The sequence below is a fragment of the Petaurus breviceps genome, unplaced genomic scaffold (genome assembly GCF_028583685.1).
Source record: "Petaurus breviceps papuanus isolate PSGF00001 unplaced genomic scaffold, PetGlider_PUasm1.0 90459, whole genome shotgun sequence".
NCBI classification, from domain to species: Eukaryota; Metazoa; Chordata; class Mammalia; order Diprotodontia; family Petauridae; genus Petaurus; species Petaurus breviceps.
This window is the reverse complement of record NW_027187259.1, coordinates 429,094-454,350: the sequence shown is the minus strand read 5'-3', so window position 1 is coordinate 454,350 and position 25,257 is coordinate 429,094. Positions and strand designations below refer to the sequence as shown.

General features: G+C 40.0%; 1 protein-coding gene across 1 annotated transcript; it reads left to right on the top strand.

Annotated features, from left to right (window-relative positions):
• Window positions 1–1,348: 1,348 nt before the first annotated feature.
• MAGT1 (magnesium transporter 1) lies at window positions 1,349–25,218 on the top strand. The gene is made up of 10 exons (XM_069062497.1): window positions 1,349–1,750; window positions 3,661–3,830; window positions 5,260–5,377; window positions 5,534–5,674; window positions 6,171–6,311; window positions 7,042–7,131; window positions 13,987–14,050; window positions 17,396–17,470; window positions 20,613–20,703; window positions 21,448–25,218. The coding sequence occupies exons 1-10, from the start codon at window positions 1,640–1,642 to the stop codon at window positions 21,461–21,463; spliced, it is 1,017 nt and encodes a 338-aa protein (XP_068918598.1). The 5' UTR covers window positions 1,349–1,639; the 3' UTR covers window positions 21,464–25,218.
• Window positions 25,219–25,257: the final 39 nt, after the last annotated feature.

Sequence of the window (25,257 nt, the reverse complement as noted above, 5' to 3'; positions counted from 1 at the left end):
GTCCCCCGACCCCTCCTAACTCTGGTAATTCAGGGCTATTTTCTTTCTTTACTTAGTATTTCTAACCCATCCTGTTCAATACAATAATACTATGTACTCATTTTTTTATATGGCTCTGAGGGTAAAGAACCAAAAAATGAACAGTAACATTATATCTCAATTCTTGCAACTTGGAAGGAGGGATCTGAAAAAGATACTATCACATTCCTCATAAAATTACTAGTTACAACTTACTAGGATACTTTGCAGGTACAAGAGAAAGGGAAACCTCTAACCTCCTCCCTCAACCCTTAAGGCATAGTCTTCTTAATTTAGATAGTGAAAATTAACTGGCATGCTCTTTTAGGGACAGCTAAATTAACTGTTGATTGAACACTAAACATAAACTTGTGGGGGTGTTGGGGTGAGAAGGAAGATCTTGAGCCTCAAATTCATCTTCCAGCAATCATTTTTAAAAAGAAAAGGAAAGGGGGGAAAAAAAAGAAAAAGTTTTATTATATAACCTGAATAATTTAAGGCTGCTATAGAGGGCCTCAGAAATTGACTGGCAAATAAGCAAAATGAATAAAAATAAAAACTTTCTCTTTTTCCTTTCTCTCTCTATCCACTTCACCCCATTCCACCCTCCCTACTGTCTGTCCCTCTCCAACCCCATGCCACTCCCCCCCACTTTGCTGCCTGTCCCCAGCAAGCCTATTAGGTAGTAAAACACTTGATAGATTCTGGGTGATACCTATTAGAATTTTTCAAAAAATACGATTGATTAATGACTCTCGTGCCTTTTTTGTCTCTTTTTGGAATCTTATTCGAAAAACTCTTGGGACCAAAGAAAGTCTACATTGTGCTGTTATTTAATTGAAGTAGAAGAATAAGGGCAGTTTTTAATTTCTGGAAAGGGGGAGTGGTGGAAAGTCCTTTGATTTTATGAACAAAATAACGTCTTTGCGGATCAAAATTAACTCCGGCTTAGATCGAATCCCGGGTTCAGACACTTAGCACCCACCCAGAAACACCTGGCCGTGTAACCTTGAGCAAGTTACTTAAGCCCAATTGCTTTAAAAAAAAAAATTAACTCCAGCATATCGATTTTTCACGCATGTGCAGTTTAATTCAACAAGTTCTTACTAAGGGCCAGGAACCGTGGAGGATTCTGGGAACGTGACGACAAGAAGGGAAAGGATCCTCTGGGTTCTTGAGAAATTTACTTTCTCGGGAGAGAAGGAAAGACAACGGAATACAAAAGAGATGCAAAGTGATTTACCGGGGGAGGGCACTTATTACTTGTTTCCAGGCAGGTCATGTAGGCAGCTGAGATGCTACCTTTATCTACATTTAGCTGTCTCCGGGTAGCATCTCCCTTAGACTGTATCAAAAGGACCAATCAGGAAACTCCAGCTCATTCTGCTCAAGACTGCAGACCACCGGAAACCGACCAATCAGAAATAAAAACTCTTTTGTCCAGAAGCCGGGGTTGCGGGTTGAAACGACAAGGGAGAAGGCGGGGCGTGTTTTGTGATCTACACCAATGAACGATCGCGCCCGGGTGGGCCGTTTCCTTCTCCCGCCCCCGGCCACCCACGGCTGAGGAAAGTTTCACTCTGGCTGGCTGGGGCTGGGAGCGGAGCAGAGCGAAGCAGCCATGGCTGTCGGTTGGCGGGTCTGGTGCGTGCCGGCGGTGGCGGCGCTGGCCCTGGCGCTGCTCTTCGTGGCTTGCCGCTTCCCCTCTGCCTCTGCCTTCCGCAGAAAGGAGGTGAGCAGCGGCCGTTGGTTGGCTCGCTTGCCCCTGCGGGGGCGGCTCCACAACCTGCTGTGGTTGGGGGGGCTACTGCTCTCTGCCTGGGGGTGTGACGCCGGAAGGGGGCTTGGGAGGCCTGAGGGTGCGGCCTCGGGCCCCTCCCCCAGTACTGTCTGCCGGGACGGGGCAGGGCGGTGGGGGGCGCTGTGTCCCCAGGGTTGGAGGGGGGCGGTCTGATTCGGGGGAGTGGAGGGGTCTGTTCCCCCCTTCCTCGACTGCCTCCCCCGGCGGAGGCGCACCCTCTCTGCTAAGCCCTGGGCCTCTTTTTCACGTCCCTAGAGTTTGGCATAGATGATATCTCCCAGGTCTCTAGAATCAATAAGCCTGCCAACATTGGCCATGGGCCGGGGAATTACGCCCCAAACTCCTGGTCCCCGGGCAGCCCGGCCTGGCCTTGATTGTCTTGCTCTGGGGGCAACGCCACACCCAAGAGAGAGCATAGAGAGAGTGAGCATAGAGTGGCGATGTAGAAAGAGGCCTTCCAGATCCCTTGGTTCTAGGGCCTCCTTTCACAGGCCTAGAGAGGGAGCAGGGAGGACTCAACCAGCCCGCCTCCCCACCGTCCTGCTTCTTTCATCGAGCAACTCCGCCCCCAACCCCCCAGCTTTATAACTAACGTTTGTCTTCAAAACATTTGTTGCTGGACTCGAAACGTTTGTAAACTCGATGGGCATTAAAGCCTCCTAGTTATTGGTTTCATTGTCGCCAGTGCTTTGCTGTAACTGAAATACACAAGTGTCTCCTCACTGTTCTGTGTAACATATACAGTCAGTTCAGGTATTCTGCTACCGCAGACATTATAGGCCAGTAAGGATACGTGTTACTGCTAAAATGTGTTTATTCAGGACAGCTCTGCATCGAAGCAGTCATGGACCCAGGGCTGGAAGGAACCCCGAAGCCATCTTATGTGTTTTACTACCCTCATTTAACGGAAGGCCCAGACAGGTTAAATTAACTTCCCCAAGGTCACATGAAAAGAAGTAGGTGACTGAATAGAGATAACCTCTGCCTCCCGTTTAACAGTCTTTCCATCCACCAGTGCGTATTGGACTGTGAAGTCAGGAATTTGCAGCTCTTTCACATTGTAGGGTGACACTTTAATCAATCTATCTCTAGGCTCTGGACATTTTCTCTGGCTTGTCCCCCATGCCTGGAATTCTTTCCCTCTTCTCCACCTACTGGCTTCCTTTAAGTCCCAACTAAAATCTAGGCTTTTTCAGGAAGCCTTTCCCAACCTTTCCTAATTCTAATGCCTTCTCTCTTTTCATTATTTCCTATTTAACAACTGAGAGAACATATTGTCTGCTTGTTGTCTTCCCCATTAGATTGTGAGCTCCTTGAGGTTGGGAACTGCCTTTTGCCTCTTTTTGTATCCCCAGTGCTTAGCACGGTGCTTGGCACATAGTAAGCACTTAATAAATGCTTAAGTTTCACAATCCAAGTGAGATTTTCCCTATCTCCATGCTATAGTGATAGTCCATTAAAAATATTTAAACTTGCATTTACTATGTGCTTCCTAGCCTTCCATCAGCCAATTCTTCCAAGAAGTGGAGCAGAGCTTTTGCCCCTTCAAGTCTTCTGTTCATCCCCCCTTCCCACCCATTTACTATGCCCTTTTTTCAGATGAGTATACCAGAACTCAGAAGGGTCAATATAATTAGCATCAAAATATAACTTCTCACCAGACCAAAGTAGCAGTTGATAAGTGGGTTTTTTTTAATAATGATAGAAAGCTAAAAGCTAAGTCAATAATATGGATATTTACCTCAGCATATACTCAATTCCACTTTCCTTTTCACCCCTAATCATCATTTGTTTCAGCACCAACAATTTAAGGATTGTGAAAAATTCTTTCTGTTTTGTAGATGGTGTTGTCAGAAAAGGTTAGTCAGCTGATGGACTGGACCAGCAAAAGAGCAGTGATAAGAATGAATGGAGATAAGTTCCGACGTTTTGTCAAGGGATCACCAAAAAACTACTCAGTGATTGTGATGTTCACAGCTCTCGAACCACATCGACAGTGTCTGGTGTGCCGGTATGAGCTTTCAACTCTAGTCTGATGTCATTTGGGGATGATTTTTTTAAAAATTGAAACACAAAGTTTCACCATTCCCACCCCTCATTAGAACCAATCTGATTGCATGGTTATGCTGACATTTCCTGTCTAGATTCCCCAACATCAGGTGGACAGACGCTGATAGCACTGGATAGGTAGATAGATAGTTCCATTGGACAATGATCGAGGAACCAATGAGGGCTCAAGATTTTTCATCATTTATGCCAAAAGATATTATTTATTAAACTTTCCCTCTAATTAGATTTCTACTTCTTTACATACGAGGAGAGGCAACAGAGTGGAGCAGAAGAAATACTGCATTAGGAGTTAGACGACATAGATTCAAATTTAGACTTTATCTTTGGACAGGTCATTTGATTTCCCTGAGCCTTGGTTTCATTATATGGAAAAGAAGGGGACTGGATCACTAAATCCTTTGCAACTTTAAATCCTATGATCCTAGCTATTACTTATATTATTTATACAGCTCTCTTAAGGTTTGCAAAGCACAATAGAGATCATGTTTCATTTAATTCATACACTAACTCTGTGAGGTATTAGTATTCCCATTTTACAAGATGAGGAAACTGAAGTTGAGAGAGGTTAGGTGACTTTCCCAAGGCCACGAAGCTAGTAAGACAGGGTACTAATTTCCTGTTTTCACTATGTACTTATAGTTGCCCAATGATTATACTTCCAAAGTTCTAATTTGGTCAGTGTCACAGTACTATTTAGCTTGCAGGTGAAATAACTTTTAGTATTGATTTTTGAATTCTTAGAAAAATAAGTACATGAATACAAAAGATGAATATAAACCCAGCTATGCAGCTTGCCTCTTTGGGGTGGATTCATTCATTCAGTATAGCAGTGAATAGTGCTTCTTCAGCTGCTTTTTGATGCTGCTTCTCGGATTTGCAGTTGAGATACTCACTTCCTTAGGATAAGGGTAGAGTACCTTGCTCAGGATCCAATTTGTGTCGTTTTTGTGGTTGTCGTTGAGTCCTTTCGCTCATGTCCAACTCTTCATGACCCCATTTGGGGTTTTCTTGGCAGAGATACTGGAGTAATTTACCGTTTCCTTCTACAGTTCCTTTTATAAATAAGGAAACTGAGGCAAACAGGGTTAAATGACTTGTCCAGGATCACACAGCTAGTAAGTGTTGGAGGCCAGATTTGAACTCAAGAGAGGTGAGTTTTCCTGACTCTAGGCCTAGCAGTCAATCCACCTAACTGCCCCTTTGTGCCATTTAGACACATATTTTCTTCCCTTTCACTATGGTAGATGGTGGGGGCATTCAAAAACCCTCCTCCGCTCTTGTTTATATGTATGTGTGATGTTTGTTTTGTTTTAACTGTTGGTAAATTTTGTCATTCTTTTTTATTTATTTTCACATATGTTTGTATCTAGGCAAGCTGACGAAGAGTTCCATATCTTGGCCAACTCCTGGAGATACTCCAATGCGTTTACCAACAAGATATTTTTTGCTATGGTAGATTTTGATGACGGATCTGATGTATTTCAGATGGTAAGATTTTCTTGAGATACTGAATCAGAGTGGTTAACATCTGGGAGAATGGCATTATAATGTCAAAACCTTTAAGCTTTTGTTTTTCCTGATGTTATTCCCTCCTTTTCATGATGTTTTTATTTGGATTTTTCGTTTGGTTTGCTTTCAAATCAGCTAAACATGAATTCAGCTCCAACTTTCATGAACTTCCCTGCCAAAGGAAAGCCAAAACAGAGTGATACGTATGAGTTGCAAGTGCGGGGTTTTTCGGCTGAACAGATTGCCCGGTGGATAGCTGATCGAACTGATGTCAATGTAAGTTTGCTCAATTTGGAGGAAAAAAATCTCTCTTCAGAAAGTTGGCTAGATAGTCAAGATAATGAAAGTTAGTTAGCATTTCCCCCGCCCCTTGTCTTACTCAGTCACTGACTTTAACTGTTCCTGCCACCCCCAAAACTATAAAATGATGGTACAGTTTCTTGAGTCAGAGAGCTAGGTAAAAGAACTTCTTGTACTCACTTTCCCTGTAATGGATTTCATTTGTCAGTTGATTAGTGAGGTGACCATGGGAGGTCCTCAAATTAAAAAATTTTGTGGTATCTAGAGAGAATCACTTCCTTGATTAGATAGCCTAAATTATAATAAAATATGTGACATGTAATTTATTATATAATATTCCCATGAAGTGAGACTGTCATGCTCTCTAGGGGGTTATCATGCTAATCATATGTATGCCTTTGTTTCTAATTATTTTTGCCCTAGTAAATCATTGAATATATGCTTTAAACATATTTTCCTTCTCTCTTCTTAGATTCGAATAATTAGGCCTGCGAATTATGCTGGACCCCTTATGTTAGGATTGCTTTTGGCTGTTATTGGTGGCCTTGTGTATCTTCGAAGAAGTAATCTCGATTTTCTTTTTAACAAAACTGGATGGGCTTTTGCAGCTTTGGTAGGTGATTTATTAAGATCAGAGTGTTTTCTCCGAATAAAATTGAAAATGCTGTCTCTTCAGCCAAGTTTATACAGTGCATCCTCAAAGTCTTAGTGCAAGACTTTTAAAACACTTTGTATTTCAAAAGAATCTTTTGTTTCTTTTGTGAGGAAAAGGGTAATATGGTTTTTTCTAGCCTGGACTCAGTACAGAGATTTGTTGCTATAAAATTAGAATGCTTGAGATGATCTGTTTTCTACTGGAAAGCAAATTGTTATTCTTATATCTCTAATGAGAGATAATATGGCAAAATTATTTCTGTTTAGAAAAGGGTTTTTAACTGGCTAACTTGAAGCCTTTCACAAACAGCTTCATCATGATCAGTATTTGGCAGAGTGCCTAGTACATAGTAGGTGCTTAATAAATGTTTATTGATTGATTGATTAAAGTGTTACCTGTTTTTTTTTGTAAATATAATTTTATCCTGATTATAACTTATGACTATCAAGATAAAATCAAAGCGTTTAGAATGAGTTTCAATATTTGAGGAAAGAAACCTCTTGTTCTTGTATCAAATAGAATATATGACATTATCACACTACTGTATAGTACTTTGTATCAACAAGGACAATGGAGGCTCATCCATCATACATTATCCGAGTATGTGGAGTAGATAGGCTTTGACATTTTGCTTCACTATTTAAGGGTGGTTTTTAAAGAAATCATTTTGTATCCTTTTTTTTTCTAGTGTTTTGTACTTGCAATGACATCTGGACAGATGTGGAACCACATAAGAGGACCACCCTATGCTCATAAGAATCCCCATACAGGACAGGTGGTAAGGAAAGGCCAGGATTCCTTTAAATTGAAGGCTTAGATTAATAGTCATCTGTCTGGTATTTGAAGTAGTCCCAGTTCCCTTTGTAGTCCAAAGTTTTCAATCTGTCACAGCTTCATGCCTTGGAAATAGAAAACATTTGAGTTCTTACATACCAGTTTGAAGTGCTGTCAATGACTCCAAAACATATTATCCTCAGTTGCTGAAGAGTGAAACTTCATTTTCATGTTAAATAAGGCATCAAAAGTCCTGGAGCCTTTGGGAGAATACAACCTATTTCATCATTTGTTGAGTCACACATGTTTAAAAAAAAAACTAATATAAACTGTTTCCTGGGAAAGGATTTAAATGACCTCACAAATGATTGGATCCAATAGCTTAGTAGAATTCAAATTGCTAGGTTATTCCATCTCAAGTGAAGTTGTTCTTTCACCCTAGATAAATTTAATTGTGATCTACTTAGACATAGAAAGAAGACTGAGTTAATGGTGTCTGTGGTGGAATTTGTAGTAAGAAAACCCAATTTGATGTTATATTACTTTCAGCAAGCCTCTTTCCCTCTGGAAGCTCCTCCATTTCCTCAGTTAGAATGGGTTAAGATACCCATCCTGTCTGTTTCACTGTTCATTCTAGGAGTAGTGAGGCAAAAGAGCATTGGGTATAAAGCCACAGGACCTACATTCTAATCCTGGATCTTGCCACCTGTTGGACAGTGGGAACTGTTTAGCTAATCTCTTAGTTTCCTCATTTGCAAAATCAGGGGACTGGGCTAGATATCTGAGGTCCATTCCAGCTCTGAACTGCATGAAAATACTTTGTGACCCTGTAAAACACCACACATGAAGATGGGAGTTCTGGTAATAGTTATTCAATGCTTTTTATTTTGATTCATATCTAAATGGCACTGCTGTATAGTACCAGATACACAAGTAGGTTATTGGACTAATTAATTTCACATGAAAAACTCATTTAATAATTAAGCACCTCGATAGACTCAACGTGCAGAAAAAGACATATATTTTTAGACATCTTCAATGTGGCAATTTGTTTTCCTTCAGTATGTTTATTTGTTACAAAGGTTTTTCTTTTTTCATTTGGAGTTGGTAGAAGAAAAAAATAAATGTTTGTTAATTTGGAAGGGAAGAGAATTGAGCAGGGCAGCTAGGTGGCACAGTGAATAGTAGAGCATCGACCCTGGAGTCAGGAGGACCTGAGTTCAAATCTGGCCTTAGACACTTACCTAGCTGTGTGACCTTGGGCATGTCAACCCCAATTGCCCTGCACTCCCCCCTCCAAAAAAAAATATCAAATGACAGAGATGGAGGAAAAACTAAAAAAAAAAAAAAAGAATTGAGCACCAACTGAAAATGAGTTCTTCAACCATTATCTAACCAGTTGCATTTATTTGGATGAACTCAATGTTTGAAATATATGCTTTTCTTTATCATTACTACTCGTGTTGAAGAATGAAAAAGCCTTCATCAAGCACTTACTATGTTCCAGACCCTGTGCTAAGGAATGGAGATAGTAACAGAGAAAGAGAGATAGTCTTTGCTCCCAAGAATCTCACACTTGCATGAGGGGTGCCACTATACAAAACAAAGCTCAGCTACTGGGAGGATGGAAAGTCCTAAGGGTGTGGGAGTGATGGCAAGGCCCAGGGGTCTTTTAGGTTAGATAACAGTGCCAGGAAATCTGACTCCTCCATCATTCCTAGACTATTGAAATAGTCTTAGGCCTTCCTGCCTTTTGCTTAGTCCCTGACAATCATGCCACTGCCACAATTATCTTTGGGTGATGTCATTCTTCTCCCTCAAATTCTTCAGTGGTTCCCTATGTTGCCTACTAAAAAAGATATGGTTAAAAAAAATAATTGTTTTGGGAGCAGCTAGGTGGTGAGGTGAATAGAGGCACCAGCCCTGGAGTCAGGAAGGCCTGAGTTCAAATCCAGCCTCAGACACTTGACACACTAGCCATGTGACTTTGGGCAAGTCACTTAACCCTACCTGCCCTCCAAAACTAAAAAAAATTAATAATTGTTTACATATATGAAAAACCTTTGCCTGGCATAGAAAGACCATCGATAATTTGGTACCACCCTACTTTTCCATCTCACTTTTACCCTGCAACCAAATTGATCTATTCTTTCTACCTCTTAGTCTGCCATCTTTTTTTCCTCCTCATTTTCTTTGTTCATGCTATTTTCTATGTCTACAGAGTCCTTTTTGCCTTTGTGAATTTGAGTTCTTTAATACCCAACTCAAATGCCATACATCCTGTGATGTGTTTCTGTCGTCCTTCCTCATATAACACTTAACCACTATATAAAATATTGCATGAGGGCTGCATGTCTTTTCTTCCCCCAGTATACTAAATTCACTGAGGGCAGGGATTGGGTCTCATCTAAACTTTGTATGTATTGTGCCCAATTTTCAGAATAGTGCTTTGTGCCCAGTAGGCTCTTAATACACATTTACAAATAAAATCTGAGGATCTATGTTAGAAGAACCTCAAGACATTTAGTCTGACCTTTGACCCGTAACTGTAAAGGTAACCCCAACAAGTGATCATCTAGCACAGGGATGCTATTTTATTAAGGAAATTTGTTCTTTGAAGTTTGGGTTCAGTCAGAGGGCCAGACTTGAGGATCTGGAGGGCCACATGTAACCTCAAGGCCGCAGGTTTCCCACCCCTAATCTAGCATCTTTTGGATAAAGACCTCCTGTGAGAGGGAAACCTACTCACTGTAGAGGCAGCCCATTCTAGTTTTGAATAGCCCTAATTGTTAGGAAGTTACTCTTTTCACAGAGCCTAAAGTGACCTCTTGACAACTTTGTTGAGTTGCTCTTAATTTTTCCCTCTGGAGACAAACAGAACAGGTCAGATCTCTCTTTCCTATTATGTTCACTCTTCCAATACCTAACGTGAGCCATGACGTCTGTCTCTTCCCTGCCCTCCTTAGAAGTGATCTCTTCTCTAAGCTAAACATCCTTGGTTCTTCCAGCTGTTCTTCCTGTTTGAGTCATTGACTGAACCAGAGATTACCAAGCTTTGGGGCAATTAATTTTTAAACCCCATTGTTGTTAGGATTGTGAATTAAAATTTTATTTTGAGAATTTATCCATATCCTTTGAGATGATTTAGAGAAAACATGGGTATCATAAAACCCAGATTTAGACTTCCTAGATGCCATGATATCTGTTACCTGACAGTCCCCTAGCTTGGTAGCTCTTTGACCCTTTGAGCCCTTGAGTACTTCTGCAACCTTCTTGCTCTTACTTCATGCAGGATGTTATCCTCTGCCTCTCCCATAAAGAATCCCATTGCCTCAATCTTTCATAAGCAAAGAGGCAGAATGGACTAACCATATTTGAAAAATAATATAGGTTGCCTGCCATCCAACTTGCCACATGTAGCTCTGTTCTCTTATTTGTAACCCATGGTATATTTCTTTCTCCATAATCCCCTTAATTCTTCAGGTGCCTGGACTCTCCATGTGGAGAAATGTTGTTTTGACTTGTTGCATTCCCTGTTGTGGTGGGAAACAGCGTGGGTAGTATTTGGCAGTTTTCTGACTTTTTGAAAAACAGTGGGCCAAGTCACTTCCCAGATTTTTTTTGTATCCATAACTAAAGTAGCAACATGAAAAGAAACAAAAGAAAATATATTTTTCTCCCAGTGTTTGGAGTATGTTCTGCATGTTTTCATGGTGAATAATATTTACTTTAAAAAAAAAACCTTGAATTTTCCTAAAAATCTGAAACCATGGAAAATTATTGTTTAGTTAAAGTGATTTTTTCTAATTCTGTGAAATATGATGTAGCAAAAAAAAAAAAAGCACTGAACATAATTAGGGTGCAATAGTCTCTAACTTTTGGGGGGTTCCCCCCTTTACAGTTAAGACTTTCCTATTTGTGACCATAAAGTTGTAGAATTTTTCCCATCTTTTTAATGATATGTATTTGGTCACTAAATTTCTGATGGTAGAAGGTAGTTCTTAATGTCCCCATTGGATTTTTCTAGCACTTTTTTTGTTGCTACAAAATTATTCCATATGTCCCTATTTTGAATAAGGGCACTACCATTCTGTCTGGCAGGTTCACAACCTCAGTCATCCCTGACTTGTCACCCTGCCTTACCCCACATGACCTATCAATTACCACATGTTGTTTCTGCCCCATGATATCCCTAGCATCTGGCCTGTATGGCCACCTCATCCTACTTCAGGCCCTTATCTCCTCTCTACCCCCTAAACTACTTCATTACCCTTCTCTGGGCTCCCTGCCCCTAGAGGCCTTCTTCCACCCAGCTGCCAAAGTAATTGGCCCTACACATAGGGCTAACTATGTTCTTTCCTACTCATCCACTGCCTCCAGGATAAAATACAAACTCTTCTGGGATTTAATGTTTTTCCCAACCTTGTGCCAAACTTCCCTTTCCTTGCGATACTGCTCTTCATATACTCCAAAGTCTAGCCAGTCTGGGCTTGCTACATTCCTCACTTGTGACATTTTGTTTCCAGTGCCTTTCTGCAGGCTGTCCCCCCTCTCCCCATGCCTGGATTGCTCTCCCTACTAACCCAAGCCTCTTAGAATTCCCCCTTTCCCTCAAATCTCAGCGAGGGCACCTCCTCCTCCATGAAGCACTTCCTGATTGCCTCCAGTTGCTAGTCATCCTGGTTCTATCTCTCCCCTGTGACCTTGGATTTTGTTTCTACATGCTTTTATGCACACATGTACATGTTATCTCCCACTCGAGATGTATACTCCTTGAAGCAAAGGACTGTTTCACTTTTGGATTTTTGTCTTACCTGGTGTCTGGCGTATAAGTGGGTGTTTAGTAAATGCTGGTTGGTTGATTGTGGGTTAGTTTTTGGCCCTGGGCCAATCCAAAACATACATCCCCCCTGCACATTTTGTTCTTATTATGTAGTCTGCCTTTTGTTGAGCTGCTAGGTGGTGCTGTAGTAGATAAAAGAAAAATTCATGAGTTCAAATCTGGCCTCAGACACTTCCTAGCAGTGTGACCCTAGGCAAGTCACTTAACCCAGTTTGCCTCAGCTCCTCATCTGTAAAATGAGCTGGAGAAGAAAAGAGCAAACCACTCCTGTATCTCTGTCGAGAAAACCCCAAATAGGGCCATGAAGAGTGGGGCAGGGCTAAACACCTTTTGTTCCTATAACCCCCTACCTCTCTATGGAAAAGAAGGGAATGTGTATTCATATATATATACACACATATTTAATTATGTATCTTTTTACAACCCAAAGTAGTCGTTCTGTCTAATCAGGAGTAGGCTAACTTTTTTTTTGTCATATTCATTTTACACTATCATAGTCTTTGTGTATGTTTTTTTTCTTCTTTATATATATATATATTTTTTTTTTAATATTTTTCTTTTTCTTTATTTACTTTTTGCTTTTTGGAGGGGGGAAGGCAGGGAAATTGGAGTTAAGTGACTTGCCCAAGGTCACATGGTTCATTTGTGTGTGTGTGTGCGTTAAGTGTCTGAGGCCGGATTTGAACTCAGGTCCTCTCGACTCCAGGGCCAGTGCTCTATTCACTGCACCACCCTGGTTCTTCTTTCTTTATTCTGCATAATTTCATATGATTCTCCAAATTTTTCCAATTCACTCCTCATGGTACAGTAATATCCATTGTATTCCTATATTATATCTCCCTAGTGTCGCTTTTAACTGTCTCAAAATCCTCTTGTGCATCTAGTGAAGTCACTAAGCCTTCTCTTATAACCAAAAGCAGACTATTCATTTAGCTTAGTAATTCTCAGAGGATCATAGATTAAGAGCTAGAAGGATTATAGATGTCATTCTTTACACATGAAGAAACTGCGGCCCCCAAAAGTTAAGTGACTTGCCCAGGGTCAAACAGCTAGTAAGTGTCTGAGGTGAGGTTCAAACTCAGTTCTTTCTGCTTTCAAGTTCAGACATACCAGCCTGCCTCTCAGTAATAAGAATGGCTTATTTCTCTACTACTTTGTAAACTTTCAAAGTGATTTTCTCACAATGAACAACTCTGTCTTGAGGGAATCCAATTATTATCCCCATTTAGTTTAGTTTATTTATTTTTAGTTTTCAACATTCACTTCCATAAGGTTTTATTTTTAAATTTTTTTTCTTTTTGGAGGGCAGTTGGGATTAAGTAACTTGCCCAAGGTCACACGGCTAGGTTTGTGTGTGTGTGTGTGTGTGTGTGTGTGTTAAGTGTCTGACGCAGGATCTGAACTCAGGTCCTCCTGACTCTGGAGCTGGCACTCTACTCACTGCGCCACCTAGCTGCCCCTCCATAAGGTTTTAAATTTTCTTCCCCTCCTCCCTCCCCAACATGGCATGCAATTTGATATAGGTTCTACATATGCAATATTAACCCCATTTTATAATTATTGGGAAAGTAAGGCTCAAAACAAGGTGTGACTGACCCATGGTCACATAAGGAGAGCTGGGACATCGACTCAGATAGCCAGGTTACATTACTTTTCTATTTATAAATATTTGAAACCCCTTTTATTTGGCAAATAGTGCCCCAAAAGCAGTCTTTGTTTTAAATATTCTGTGTGCCTTTAGGTAAGAGTCTGTATTTACTTCTGATGTTTTCTTAAAAACAAAAAAAACTATTCATTTTTCTTAAAAAAAAAAACCAAGCACTCCTTGTTTGTTTCCATAATTATATGTATAGATATTGAATAATATGTAATTGAATATATATTGAATAATAACATATAATTGAATAGAATTCCCAATTGAAAATGTTTCCGTAATTGAATTGATATAGATTGAACAGTATATGGATTTTGATTTTTAAAAATAATTTTGGTGTGTTGTATTTTTGTTTTTTCCAGAATTACATTCATGGAAGCAGCCAGGCCCAGTTTGTAGCTGAAACACACATTGTCCTTCTGTTCAGTATCCTCCTTATAGTAATTCACTGGCAGTGACTGCGTTTTCATATCCCTGGCCCCTCATCAGCATTTCTTGAATTCCCTTTGCTATAGTTTCTCTACAGGGTGATGATGATGATGATGATGATGAATGAAAGACATTAATGTTCTTTGCAACAAAAACTTACTTCATGCTTTTACTTTAATCAGACAGCTCTTTGACTTATATTAATTTGACTTTTTGAAAAATACATATGTTGTCCCTTTTGGGGAAACTTTTTTTTTAACCAGGAAAAGATACCTCTCCTTAGCTCTAGGCTCGAGGCAGTGACTGTATCTGGAGTCTCCCACTTACTGTTTAAACCTTTCTTTCAGGGGAATCTGTCTTTCTGCATTCATTGTACTTAAGATGTAGAACCCCACCCTTCTGGCCACCACTTGAGCTGTCTGCTATTGTTTCTCAGCAGTAAATAGCTCGGACACACTGCTTGACAGAATAGGGTATTTTTAGTTTGACTAGATGATATTACAGGCAGGGGACATGAGAGCAGGGGAAATCCCCCTGGTACTAGGCCAGGAGCACCTGAGCAACTTGCATTGAGTTATGTAATGGATACCTTCTCCCCACTCCTAACTTAGAAAAATAGAGGCTTTGAAGCCAAATGTATTTTTCCACTTTCGGGTAGATCATCATGGATGTTGCATGCCCCACTATTGCCAAGCATCCAGCATATGCATCTTATGATCCTAAAGTTTTTCTTACGTTATATAGGTTTGCATCCCACTGTGCTACCACCAGCTGCCACTGCTGCCTCAGTGTGCCATGGAGGTCATTAGATACAGTTCATGCTAGGGCAGCAGAAGCTCTGGCATATCTGCCAAATTAGAACGGCTTTTAAAAATACCCAGAAACAGACTCATTGTCTTCTAAGGGCCAACCTACTAAGCTTAGAGAAACTTATCACCAGGCATTGGCCATCATGTGATTTTTTTTTACCACTACAGCAGCTTAAAAGGAGCCATGTCACGAAGTGTAGAGGGGCTACAACATGTGTCAACAGAAGGAGCAGCAGGCTTGATAAAATAGCAGAATATATGAAGATTTTTTTTTAATTGATAGTCTTTTATTTTTATTTGTTTTGTTAATTATTTCCCAATTACACATAAAACAATTAACATTCTTTTTTGGAGGGGAGAAGGTAGGGCAATTGGGGTTGACTTGCCCAAGGTCACATGGCTAGTTTTGTGTGTGTGTGTGTGTGTGTGTGTGTGTGTGTGTGTGTGTGTGTGTGTAAAGTGTCTGAGGCCAGATCTGAACCCAGATCCTCCTGATTCACTGTGCCACCTAGCCACCCCTTAACATTCATTTTTTTTAAATTGAGTTCAAAATTCTCTCCTTCCCTCTCCTTATCCATCCCTTCAGAAGACAAGCAATATGATATCAATTATACATGTAAAGTCATGCAAAACGTATTTCCATATTAGCCATGTTACAAAAGAAAGAAAACCCACACACAAACACAAACCCAAGAAAAAGAGTAAAAAAAAGTAATTGATAATCTTTCAACCAAAAACTACAAACATATTCCCCTGAAGAATTAAGCAAAACCATACCAGTAAGGGATGACAGCATATACTCCTAGACTTCCTTCATTTATTGCTGAAAGGAAAACTATGCACATCTATAAAGATTCCCTTCTTTATTAGCTACATTTGGCCTTCCCCCACAATCCATTTGCACTTGATTGATCTTTACATGTCTTCTTTTGTTGTTATTTTAAAATTCCTATCAATGGTGGATTTCTCTTTTTTGTTGAATCTGGCCTAGTCTTGGTTCAAATAACAATTGGGATCCTCTGATGGATCATTTTACTTCTGATCCTGGACAGCCTGAGAAAAATGGAGAGTAGGGGGGCGGCTAGGTGGTGCAGGGAATGGAGCACTGGCCCTGGAGTAAGGAGGACCTGAGTTCGAATTCAACCTCAGACACTTAACACAAAAACTAGCCATGGGACCTTGGGCAAATCACTTAACCCCAATTGCCCAGCCTTTCCCCCTCCAAAAGCAAAAAAAAGAAAAATGGAGAGTAGGGAAAAGTCTTAATCAGCAAGTCCCTGTCCTCTCTAGCTGGTTGAGGCACACTTATTTTTTTTGTTTTTTTTTTCCTCCCTTGTCACCCACCCTTACTGGGAACATAAGCAGTTCAGTATAGGTTGTACATGTGTGGCTAATGCAAAACAATAACATAGTAGATAGAATGTAAAAGACTGACGATATTTCCCTCCCTCCTATCCCACCTCCCACTTGTTCTATTCTCTACTTTGATCTCGTCCCTTTTCAAAAATGGGTGCTTCCAACTTCCCTTCCCCCTAGCCTGCCCTCCCTTCCATCAACCCCCCTCTCATCCCCTTCCCCCCTACTCTCCTGGAGGGTGAGATCCCCTATTTAGTGTGTATTTAACTCCCTCCTCAAGAGGCACACTTATTGTCTGTATGTACTTCGGGGGAGGAAATATGCAAGATAATAACACTTTTATGCAAGAATTGTAGAACAGGTTGTTTAAAGGCCAGATTAAAGAGGTAGAAAAAATAGTATGGGTATTTTTTTTGTAAATCATTCTTAGACAGGTGGCTAGGTAGCGCAGTAAATAGAGTGGCGTCAGGAAGACCTGAGTTCAAATCCAGTCTCAGACACTTAACACTTCCTAGCCTTGTGACCTTGGGTAAGTCACTTAACCCCAGCTGCCCTGCCTTCCCCCCTCCAAAAAGCAAAAAAAAAAGAAGGGATTCTTTGGGACAGCCAGGTAGCACAGCAAGTAAGAGCACTGGCTCCAGTGTCGGGATGACCTAGATCAAATCCGGGCTCAGATACTCAGCACCACACCCAGAAATAACTGGCCGTGTAACCTTGAACAAGTTACTTAACCCCAATGGCTTAAAAAAAAAAAAAAAGGACCCTATTGTGACCAATATAATTTGGGCTATCTTTGGGGGCGGCTAGGTGGCGCAGTGAGGAAAGTGCTGCCCCAGAGTCAGGAGGACTCGAGTTCGGTTCCGGCCTCAGACATTTAACATCCACACAAAAAAACTAGCCGTGTAACCTTGGGCAAGCTACTTAACCCCAATTGCCCTCCAAAAGGCAAAAAAAAAAATCATTCTTAGGCATTGAAATGTTTCGTTTAAAATGTAGGTTCTTGTTTGCTTGTTGGATGTGTCTTCCAAACTTATTTTTCTTTAAATTATGCTTGAGTACTAATTTTTACTTTAGATAGGCAGAATCCTCTTTATTTACCACATTCTGTTTTCCGGTAAGAAACAAAGCCAGTTATGTGCATAATGTCTATGAATTTCTCCTTAAACCACTTTCAAAGATGGTGCTGTTACTCTGGGGATAGTGCTGTTGTGTGAAGCCATTACATCTCATATGGATATTGGAAAGAGAAAGCGTAAGTCTCATAAAGCATTTGTAAAAGTCAAGTTCAGAATATTGACTTGAAATTGAAGAGCTGTATATCCCTCGTACCCAAGCACGTGATTGATAAATACTTGAGATGAATTGAGCTATAAGCCAAAAATATTCTATGTAACATTTTATTCTTTCTGTTTAAAGGCTGGACTTTCCCTTTACTTAAGAGATCTTTTTGCAATCCATAAGTTTTTCTTCAATCACAGTTTGAATGGCACCAATGCTTACTTTTCTATATCTGAATCAATACAAGTAACTACCATCTTATAAGTGGATTGAGTTCTCACTACTAATGAGGGGTACAGGCCCAAGCTGGGGTCCCAAGCACCCTTAAACCTCAACACTAATAAATGGTAGTTCGATTCCTAGGCCTGTCTACAAAAACCTAACTCATAATGTACCTGAAGTATAATGTGATATTAATAATAATACAGAATCTAGTTACCATTTACAACATTCTAGTATGTGACCAAGAGCAATGTTTCTATGGGAAACCACATTTAAAGTTCAGGCTTTGGATGGCAGGAACAAGCCCATCTCCCTACCCACTCACTGGCCAAAAAATGGGAACCAGACTCTGAGATCTCAGGAAAGTAGAGAGAAAATTTGTGGGGAGACAAGAATTGTCAGGGGGTCAGGAGCTGTAAGGGCTCAGCCTCCTGCCCCCAGAAGCCTTCTTTCCTTAGCTAGGTTTCCCAGCCCTGGCCTGCCTTCCATATCATAACCTTTCCTTGGCCCCCCCCCCCCCCTCCAGCCTGAAGACATTGGCTTATCTGCTTCCCTTTTTAGTACTGCCCTTTTTTCCCCTTCTGTGTGCTCCTGAGAAGTGAGGGAGTAGAGTCAGGCAAGGTCTGGGTTTGAATCCCGACCCTGATTGCTTGATAGTTATATGCCCCAGGGCAAAGTCACTTCCTTTTTCCAAGTATTGTTTTTTTCCGGTTTTAAAATACTCAGTTTATATATTTTCCAGGCTTTTGAGGGAATGCTTTGTAAACATGATGGTGCTCAAGAAGAGAGCTTGTTTTCTCTTCTTCAGAACAGTCTGAAAGCTTCTCTGTAGGACAGTTCTACAAGGATTACCTACCACAAGATCCGAAGAATCACTGCTGGGAACAGGGTCCTGGGAGAAAGCTTGGCACAGTGCGTTTGGAGGCAGACAATTTGGACTCCAATACCAGCTCTAGTGTCTGTGATTTTGGGACAAATAATCTCTCTGGGCCTTCCTCAGTTTCCTAAATTGTAAAAAGAAGGAGTTGGGCTAGATGACCTCTGAGATCTCTTCCTGTTCTGAATCTCTGACTCTTCAGCACACTCATCTTCCCCATTTCCCTGGGATGGGACAGGTAACAGGAGATGAGGGGGAGAGCAAAGAAGTAGGAAGAGAAATCCTGAGGCATGGAGAGCGGAAGGGATTTCTTACTGCAGGATAGACATTTTTAAATAATTAGGACTGCCTGTTGCTAGATCACAAGTATTTCATTTTTACTTTTGCTAACTTTTTCTCCAACTGAAAATACAATTTTCATTTGTTAAAAGATAAAGGGATTGGGGCAACTAAGTGGCACAGTGAACAGAGCACCGGCCCTGGAGTCAGGAGGATCCGGCCTCAGACACTTAACACAAAAACTAGCCACGTGACCTTGGGCAAGTCACTTAACCCCAAGTGCCCTCCAAAAAGCAAGCAAGCAAACAAACAAACAAATACATAAATAAAAGATAAAGGGAATAGTTGGAAGTGATCTCAGAAGTCAAATTTGTTATTCTTTTCATTTTTCAGAGATTCTGTTCTGTATTCTACATTATGGGCGAAATTTGAGTATTACTGGTACTTCTAAAGTTGCACAAAAGAATAATATGTCTCTGGTATTGATGAGGAATGGCTCCCAATAGGTTCAGCAGGAATTTTGATCTTATCTAAGACCAGAACCTGCGATTCAGTCTGGAAAGAATTCAGCTCAGCCTTACTTGGAGTCAAGAGTTGAAAAGTTTATTATACACTTTACAGTGGGCAAAGATCCTTAGGGGACCTGCAAGTGAAAGGGGGCACAGGCTTTTACTTTTAAAGGGTAGGGCTGCCATTGTCAGGATGTAAGGGACTTCAGTACATAGATAAAAGTTAGGGCTGACTGAGAGGAACTTGTGACTTCAGTGCATAGATAAAAGTTTGAGGAGTTTAACTTGAAAATGAGATTTCGGCCAGACTAGAGGAGACATGAGGAGATTAAGCAGGGACAAAGGAGTCACAAGTTCTTATCTAGGCAGAGTGCAGATAGGGGCAAGGGGCAGAGTTTGAGGCTGGGAAAGGGATTTTACAGACTGGTTTTACAAATTGCTATTACAATTTTACAATACAAATTGCAGTTACAATTGTACAAACTGGTTTTACAAATTGCTGTTACAGATATAGATCCCAAGCACCCTATCATTATCAGTATAGCAACCCAAGGTCACACAGCTCACAAGTTTCAGAGGTTGCACCTGAACCCAGGTCCTCTGACTCCCAAGTCCCAGATTTTACAGTGCCCTCTTACTGTTTCTAGGTCTCTCTTAGGGAACCATCTTTGGTTAGTTCTTCACATTTCCAGAGCAAAGTATATTCATAGAGTTCAACTATGAATGCATGAAATAGATATTTCATATATAAGAAAACTTAAAATATCAGTTTACCTACCTAAGAAGCAGTTTGATGACTAATTCTTTTGTTTAAAAAAAAAAAGCATCTCCTTGCCTTAGGCATCTGTTATTTTCAAAGATACAAGTCAATTCTGTGTACCTTTTAAAATATAGTAAATTGGGGTGGCTAGGTAGCCCAGTGAATAGAGCACCGGCCCTGGAGTCAGGAGAACCTGAGTTCAAATGTGGCCTCAGACACTTAACACTTACTAGCCGTGTGACCTTGGGCAAGTCACTTAACCCCAATTGCACTACAAAAAAACAAATATGTTAGAAAACCATAAAGCCCTGTTAGATGAAAAGTAAGGTTTGTTTATCCTTCTAGAGCCAGATAATTAGGACTATCACCTGGGCCAAATTCTTCCTTTGGAAATGAGGATGAGGGCTCTCCAATTGGTCTCATCCTGCCCCTCCACTGCACTCAGGATGCCCTTTTCTCCTTTTGACAGTAATGTGTGCCGTCGGCATTGTGCTGGTCGTAGTGTTTTTCAGTTGGATGCTCTCTGTCTTCAAGTCTAAATACCATGGTTATCCTTACAGGTAAGAAAGATTCTCTGTTAACTGTAATCTGGTGACAATGATGGTGCGTTACCATTTTGTTATTTGTTTCACTCTTACTTTGTCTTAAAGTTCTTCCAACTTCTCTTAAATTTTCTGCCAGCAAATGTACTGAGTTATGATATTTCCCCCAAATTTATTCCAATATATGCTCCTTTAAGTATTTCTAAATTAGTATAATGTCAAGAAAAGCTCATACCATGGTGTTTATAGCTCACCCACCTCGATTTGCCTAGTGGTCCACGGCAGAGCGGAGAGAGCTCCTGTTTCTCAAAGCTTAGGTACATAGCCCATTAGAAAGCATGTGCCACCCCTGAAAATCTACTTCCTTGCCTTGCTTTGAGACCCCTCTGTTTTAGAACCCCAGGCTCTATTGTCCCAAACACTGTTTTCTTTCTTGGAGAAAGGAGTATTCTATCTTCTCCATCTGCATACTTAGGAAAAGAGTTAAGCCCTCCAGGACTTTCTTCCTCCCCCCCCTTTTCCTGGAACCACTCCATTTCCTCTCTTATTGACATGTAAAGAAAAGGAATTCTCAAATTACTTAGGAAATCTCTTCCTCTTGTGTGGTAAGGCTTGGAGTAAGGTTGTTGATTAGCTCTAAGCCCTACCTTCTGTACCCTTGTCTGTCTGGGGGTGGGGGGAAAGGGAGTGCATTAACGCCTGAATACATTCCTATATTGTGATCTGTAATGACTAATGGATATCTATCTATCTATATTTCAGTTTCCTGATGAATTAAAAAGAAGCAAATCAACGCTGGAACAGTAAAGCTTGGAAATTGTATATATTGTGTTGAAAACAGTGCAAAATGTATATGGTTCATATTACCTCCCTTGGAAAGGATTGAGATTGTGTTAAAAAAAAATTGAACCAAAGAGTGATGTGTAGTGCCTTAATGTTAACAAGCAGTTTGCTTTAAAAGTCCATGCAGTGTTAGGACAAATTTTCCTTCTGTTGTTAACCTCCCCATCCCAGTGAGCTTTAAAAACAGTTAACCTCGTGGAATTCAGAGTTTTTTAGACAGAGTATGTTTTGGGAATAAAAGAAAATCTTCTAGTAGCACTACTTCAGTAGTGCTAATTTGAGGAATTCCTTTTTGTTAATTTTTAGTCACCTGATAAAATATTTTTCTACTCCAGTATGAAGATCTTGATCAATCTTTATCTATCCAGCAATTTCAGATAAGTATAATAAGTGTCTACTCCCCATTTCCCCCTTTTTTTCCCCCATGGAATTGATGCTTTGCACATCTACTCCACATGTGAACAGACCAAGGTGCCCTTAATGGATATTTTGCTTAGGTCTTTTTTCCTGAAGCACATTTCTATGGAGCTTTGGATAGGAAAAAGTCACATAAAAAGTCTAATCTGTGGGTGCTGATAAGCAGTCTTATACCTAGAGCTTTCGGGTGAATTCCTTTTCCCTATTTTTCTTTTAATTCAAGAAAGCTCATTTAAAACATGTCAGCTTAGTAATAAATTAGTCCAACTTCCTAATTTTAAAAAAATTATCCTAATTTGAAGTTACTTTGGGGGTCACCATAGTAGCTCACAGAGTGAACCTAAACACTTTCTGATTAGGACAAATTTCCTTCCATCTTTGTCTACTTTAGGACAGAGTGTTTGGAAGATGATTAAAGTGATCATTATGAGGATTTCCAGGAAACCACATAATCAGTAATTTGTATGTGACAGGTAGTACATGAATGAATATGTTTAATTATATGATGAATTTTTTTCACTTCAGTTACGCTTACTAATTGATGCTAAGCATGATGCCTAGTGACTGTCAATTATCCAATGGTTGGAGTGAACAGGTGGTCAGGCCCGATTGTGCTAAGTGGGTTAAAACAATTTTTTTCTGTTAAAAAAAATCTCCTGCCCATTGGGCATCTAGTTTGTCTTGGTTGCTGCCTCTGTATGTAAATGAAGTGCCCTTGAAAACCTGGGGAACTTAAATTTTCCCCTTTCTCCTCCTTCCTTAAGTAGAGTATAAGCTCCTTGAGCACCATGACAGTTGACTTTTTGTTCATATTCCAAGCACCTTGCACATAGTTGGCACTTAATAGATGCTTGTTGAACTAAATTAAATTCTTTTTTCTTCCCAACTTCTTTAAGTAAAAGAGCAAGATAAAAATTCAGGATGTTTCTTCATCCTTGACTTTCTCCAGTGAATGAAAATAACAGATAAAAGTTTGCAAATGAATTTTTGTAACTCAAATGATTCTGCTCGCTATTTAAGTTTCTACAGTGGTTACTAACTTTCTCTGAGAATTTAATTTGCTATGTACCATTAGGTCAAAATGCACATTCTCTTCAGAAATGGTGAGAAAAGCAAATACAATGATGGTGAGAGAGAGGGATGTGGACAAGTGCGCTAGACTGAAAGTAAAGTTCTGCCTTTTTTTTTAAGCTGTGGCTGTCGACTGCCAGCTGTTCACCTTCCCCAGAGTATTTACAGGAAGGTTCTGTGGCCTTATTCAAGTGATGCCATAGGTGATCACTGTTTGAAAAGGGCCTCTAGGCCTCAGAAGAAAAGTGGCTTTTAAAAGCCATTGCTTAAGGGGAATGGTTGACCTTGGTGGTCTTGTATGTAGCTGCTTCTTTTATTCTTTAGGCCATGGGGAACCTCTTTTATGTCTTCGTCACTTGTTGGTTCTCACATTGGACCCACTGAATTTATGCTGTGATTCCTAATAGTGAAACCTGTCTGAAGCGACGTGGCCACAGAAAAGTATTAGAATATTAGTGTACAGAGAGGTTACATGCCCTGGAGGTTGAATGAATGTGTAGAGAAAAGAGATTACTGCTATATTCAAAACTGAGCGTTTCTTTTATTTGGATTTTGAAATTGACTTCCAGCTAAAGTGCCTTAAACTAGATTTAACTTAGCTTTCCATGATCAGTTTAGAGATCACTTATATTAGGTTTAATACTTTTAAAAGTACTACATTATAGTTACACGGGTAATCAGATGACTGGGTTTTTACTTTTGTATAACATTTCAATCAACTGTTTATCAATCTTAAGTGCAGGCTTTTAATGATTTTTAATTTTTGAAAGGTGAGCAGGCAATTTTAAAAGAGACTTGTAAAACTGAGTTCAATTTCGATTCTGATAACTTTACAATTTGCAAATTACAATGAACCTGATGGTTTCAGATATCTTTATTATCTCTAGGTATATTGTATTCACATGAGACTGAAAAATTAGTCTTTTTTTTTAATCTTTACAGCCTATTGGATTAGTCAGAATATCTGAGGAGGTCAATGAATGAATATTTGAATGTTTCAGGTTTTGCCTGTTCAAGTAAATATTCATGGTTGGGTCTCTTCCAACAAAGTCAAGAATTAAGAAAATTATATAGACAACTTTCTCTTTTATGATCAATCACCCCTGTATAGGGTCTTTTGCTTCCTGACTGCTTCTACTCTCTATTCTGCTTTGGAGGTCCTGCTGTAGATTATGGGAACTTGTAATTCTGCCTTCATTGTTCCAAGATCATGGTGGATAGGTGGTCTCCTTTTAAAAGTTTGTAATTAGCAGTTTTTCAAAAGTCAGTACTCACGGAAACAGTTCCAGTGATAGTTGCCTTGTGGATATCAATCTATATGAATCTATAATTGCATATTTATTGTTGTTGTTATTACTATTATTATCATTATAGTAGAGAGCTCAATGGACTAGAAATTAGGAGATCTGGGTTCCATTTTTGGATCTGCCATTAACTAGTTTTGTGACCTTTAATGTCTTGAGTGTTAGTTTCCTTGTCTGTAAAAGGAAGGCTTTGGTGAAGAAACCTTTTGTGTAGAGGATAAGGACTTGGGTGTAAAATATCAGAAGTTTTAAATAGACCAGAGTTATTTGATGCACTACAACTGGGAAAGAGTTGGAATATTGTCAACTGAAGTTCAGTGTAATCCCTCCATGGACAGTTGCTCTAGGGCTAGAAATAGGTGAGGAGGTAACTAGCACTTTGTGGAGCCAGGATTGAAGGAGAGGCTAAACAAAGAGAAACCGACATAGTGGAGATCCCCAGTGTAGAGAAGCAAACTCTGGCTACCTCACTTGCTGGGGTCCCACTCAAAGTAGACATTGAAGTTAACAGAGATGATAGTGGCCCCTAAGTGAAGAACAGCAGGATAGGGCATCCTTTGTGTTTGTATAATTAAAATTTTAACATTTAGCAAAATGAAGGCTGTGGACTAGGGGATCTGAATGATCCCAATCAGCTCACACATTATCTGTTTCCAAGTTAGTCATGTATTAAGGCTGGAGTTCAGCTTTCCGCGAATATCTAATTGTCTTCGTTATTCATGTTTGGCTCCTTAATGAAAACTATATGTAACATAGACTTTTCTGCAGCCCTTGGATTTCAGAAACAGTATATTGTGAAATGTTATACAAGGTTATGAAGAATTCCATATGCTATATATTGCTAAAATGTCTCATACTATGACTTTTTTAAAATAAAGTTTTTGTTTTGCATCAGTAATTTCTCGGTATACCTCAGCCCACATAGAAACACCCTTTT